The sequence below is a fragment of the Humulus lupulus genome, chromosome 5 (assembly GCF_963169125.1).
Source record: "Humulus lupulus chromosome 5, drHumLupu1.1, whole genome shotgun sequence".
Taxonomy (NCBI): Eukaryota; Viridiplantae; Streptophyta; class Magnoliopsida; order Rosales; family Cannabaceae; genus Humulus; species Humulus lupulus.
In genome coordinates, this window is record NC_084797.1 from 198,665,105 (window position 1) to 198,668,907 (window position 3,803).

General features: G+C 31.9%; 1 protein-coding gene across 1 annotated transcript; it reads left to right on the forward strand.

Annotated features, from left to right (window-relative positions):
- The first annotated feature begins 1,811 nt into the window (after positions 1-1,811).
- On the forward strand, positions 1,812-3,499 carry LOC133779840 (uncharacterized). Its single transcript, XM_062219743.1, has 4 exons — positions 1,812-1,887; positions 2,260-2,373; positions 2,455-2,905; positions 3,013-3,499. Exons 1-4 carry the CDS (start codon positions 1,812-1,814, stop codon positions 3,497-3,499), a joined length of 1,128 nt encoding a protein of 375 aa, XP_062075727.1.
- The last annotated feature ends 304 nt before the right edge of the window (positions 3,500-3,803 follow it).

Genomic DNA, 3,803 nt, shown 5'->3' on the forward strand with positions numbered 1-3,803 from the left:
CCAAATCACTAAATTCCAGCTGATTTATCTTGAATTTTCTGTGGTTTCTTGGGAGAGAAAAGAGAAGAGAAGAGGTGAGAGGGAGTATGAGTCGGTTTGTGTTTTGTTCCCCTGTTTTTCATTAACTTAGTCTAATCCTAATCAGTTAAGTCAATCCCGAGGCTCGGGGTGCCGGAAACGTCCCCGGTAGCAAAATGGTAAATTTCCCCAAATATATCTCCATATATTTATTTCCATAACCCGATAGTCTAAATAACTACCCGATACCTGAAATACCCCTTGACTTGTCCAAAGTCAAATACTAAGCCCCGTTGTGACTTTTCCCGCTATCTAGCTCCCTAGGAACGCCTCAAGTCGCGCATTGCAAATCTACCCACATAATAATGTGGTTCTCACATATATAACATTTAACCACATTTATATTCAAATATTCATACAAGCATGCATTAAGTCAATAAATTCACTCATAAGTCAATTATGCATTCCCGGCACACTAATTAGGGCCCTTAAGCCATATTAGTGATTTTGGGTCGTTAGACTCATACCTTATCTGGTCTTCATAATTTTAGATTATTTAAACCCCGAATATTGGATTGAAACCATGAGGAATCAAATCAATTATTGTTGTGTTTGCCATTTATTAACTATATAAACTATAAATTTACACATAATATTTATAAAATATATATATTATTTATACATAATGTATAAATATAGGGAGTGACTACAATGCATCCACTTTTTTGATAACATTGGTGTATCTTTTTTCTATTTTCGGCACTTGGATAGATATAATCCCAATTTTTTTTATATGAAGATGTACATTGTAGCTATCCAGAGCATCCTACAAATTTTTAAGAAATTCTGAATAAATTATGGTACGGAAAGTAGGGTTCAAACTGTATGTTGCACGATTGCTTGTTTTGTTGTGTACGAGTGTAAAATTTGATAGTTTGAACCTTGTTTTCGGCTTCGTAAATTATTCAGAATTTTTTGAAAATTTGCGGCTTGTTCTAAATAACTACAATGTAGATCGTCATATAAATTTTTTTAGGATTATATCTATCCAGGTGCTGAAAATAGAAAAATGATGCACGAGTATTGTAAAAAGAAAGTAAGCACATTGTAGTCGCTCCATATAAATATATATTGCATAATTTAGTGAAATAAATATATATATATCAATTTACACATAATATATATTTATATATTACGTGTATTTATAGTTTATATTTTATGTACCAGAATTTTATAGTACATATACGAACTTTCAATTTTTTTTTTATTTCAACTTATTAATTAAAAAAATGTGCCATTGGTAAAATAAAATCAGATATTATAAAAGTAAAATACAAAAATAAGGGTTAGATGGTTTTTTTTAATCATTGACACAAATAAAGAGACGAATTGGTCAGCAAACATGAAATGATTTATGGGACATATAACCTTCTTGCCCCCCTGTGTTTTACAGTGAGTTGTTATTTACCCATATCTTTTGAAATTTGGTTCACTTACCCCAAAATCCCAATTTGTAAACAACGTTAAAGCTAAATGTATTATTACAAGGCTAAAAAGGTAATTATGACTATTAGGGTTTTTAATATCCCCAAATCAGGTCTTCAGCATATACATTATACAAGAAACAAAATGAAGGGTAGTTAAAATTACAGAGACTTTTGATTTGAGAAGAAAAAGAAAATCTAGTTTTTACTGTCATTTACTAAAAAAAAGTATTTACACTTGAAGGATTACACTTGTGGAAGAAGATTAGTTTTATTAAGTATATTGGTGATTTTTTATTTTAAGTTAAGATGGATGATGGTTATGAATCAATGAAAAAAAATGCAGATTATGGAAGTAGGATTCTTTGTATTGAAGTGGTCCCTCGTAAAACTTTAATATGTTTAAATAATATTGAAACTGGGGTCATATGAGATTTTTTTTTTTCTTTTGATCATTGGCACACTTGGTGCCTAATTGAGTCTGTCAAACTGGGGTCATATGAGATATATGTGATTGTTTATTGTTGGTAGAATAACAAATATGTATGTTTATTAATTATATATTTATTATATGTACATAAATTTATATTAATGAAGCATCAGCAAGCTTATTTTATATCGTCGTATGTATCTCTCTTCTCTTCTTAGACTAGCTTTATCACATTTTTTTTACAAGTATATTTTATTCACTTCTTTCAACACAGGAAATACATCACATTTTTTTACAAATATATTTTATTCACTTCTTTCAACACAGGACCTACATCTCTTATGCTTAAAGTCCATCATGGTTGTGCTGTACAAGATTCTGAAGGTGTTATGACATATGGGGGAACAATGTATGGTTTTCAAAGATTGTCAACCGGAGTTGGTAAATTATTCATCTTTTGATAAAATATTAGACTTTTGCTTGGGTATCCAAATATGTGTCAGTATTGGTATCTTCTTCCAGGGAGTAACCAATATAAAGATATGTTAAAGTTGGAAACAGATAATGATGTGAGGATGCTGATTGATTTAATAACTTTGAATAAGCTTAATAGAGTTGTTGATGTTTTCTTTGTGTATTATTTGGATCCCACTAGTAGTAGTTTTGTGTGTAAAAAAATAATAGATGGGGAAGGCACAAGTACTATGCGTGAACAATGTGAATATGTCAATGTAGAAGATATTGGGGTGCATGAAAGTGATGAAACTGCTGAAAGTGATTCAAGTTTTGTGTTTGATGACGAATTTGTCGAGACTGAGTACGTGGGTACGACTGATAATGAAGATTGGCTAGTTGAAGAAAGAAAAATAATGGGTGAATTATCAAACTCGGAAGCTGAGACAAATATTCAAGATGTGATAGTACAAAATCTTGAAGATGATGATTGTGAAGAGGAATTAGATGAAGAACAAAAGTGTGCTTTGAAGGAAATGAAAAGAATGGACATTACGCAGATAGAGAGAAAAAACCAATATTCTCCATTTTTAATTATGAGACAGATATGGCAAATCCATCATTTAGAGTTGGGATGGTATTTAAGAATGCTAAAGTTTTTAGAGAGGCAATTCATCAATATGGAATAAAGAATGGCAGGGATATAAGCTTCCCAAGAAATGATAAAGATATAATTCGGGCTAAATTTAAAGGCAATCGTCCTTGGGTTTTATATGCTTCTCAATTTGATAGCAAAAATCCAACTCTCAAGGTTAAGACCTATGTTAATAAACATGCATGCGGTAGAATTAGTACGAATACAAATGCAACTAGCACATGGATACCAAAGACATACAGTGAAAGTTTACAACCAGGCAAGCAATTTTCTTGTGGTGATTTTTTGGCTAAAGTAACGAAAGATTTTCGTATCACAATCACCAAGACCCAAGTTTACAAGGTAAAGAAAAAGGGAGCAATATTCTTGGAAGGGTCAATGAAAGATCAATATGGGAAGTTATGGGACTATGCTGAAGAATTAAGAGCAAGAAACCTAGGTTCTACTAGTTATAATTGATAATGACATGTCACTTGAAGGTAAGCATACATTCAAAAGAATTTATGTTTGTTTAGCTGCACGCAGAAGAGGGTGGAAATCAGGGTGCAGACCTATTATTGGTTTGGATGCATGTAACACGAAAGGGCTTTACAAGACACAAATTTTGTTAGCATTAGGCATAGATGCTGACAATAGTTACTACCCTATTGCTTATGCCATTGCTGAGAAGGAGACCTTTGCAACATGGAAATGGTTCTTGCAATATTTACAAGTTGACTTGGACTTGTACAATAGCAGCTCCATAACATTCTTAAGAATACAG

What these genes read in the sequence shown, in the direction of transcription:
- LOC133779840 (XM_062219743.1), top strand. Translation starts at nt 1,812, where the DNA reads ATGGATGATGGTTATGAATCAATGAAAAAAAATGCAGATTATGGAAGT. An exon ending in TTGTATTGAAGTGGTCCCTC is followed by an intron (nt 1,888 to 2,259) that starts GTAAAACTTTAA and finishes CTTTCAACACAG; the next exon opens with GACCTACATCTCTTATGCTT. An exon ending in AAGATTGTCAACCGGAGTTG is followed by an intron (nt 2,374 to 2,454) that starts GTAAATTATTCA and finishes ATCTTCTTCCAG; the next exon opens with GGAGTAACCAATATAAAGAT.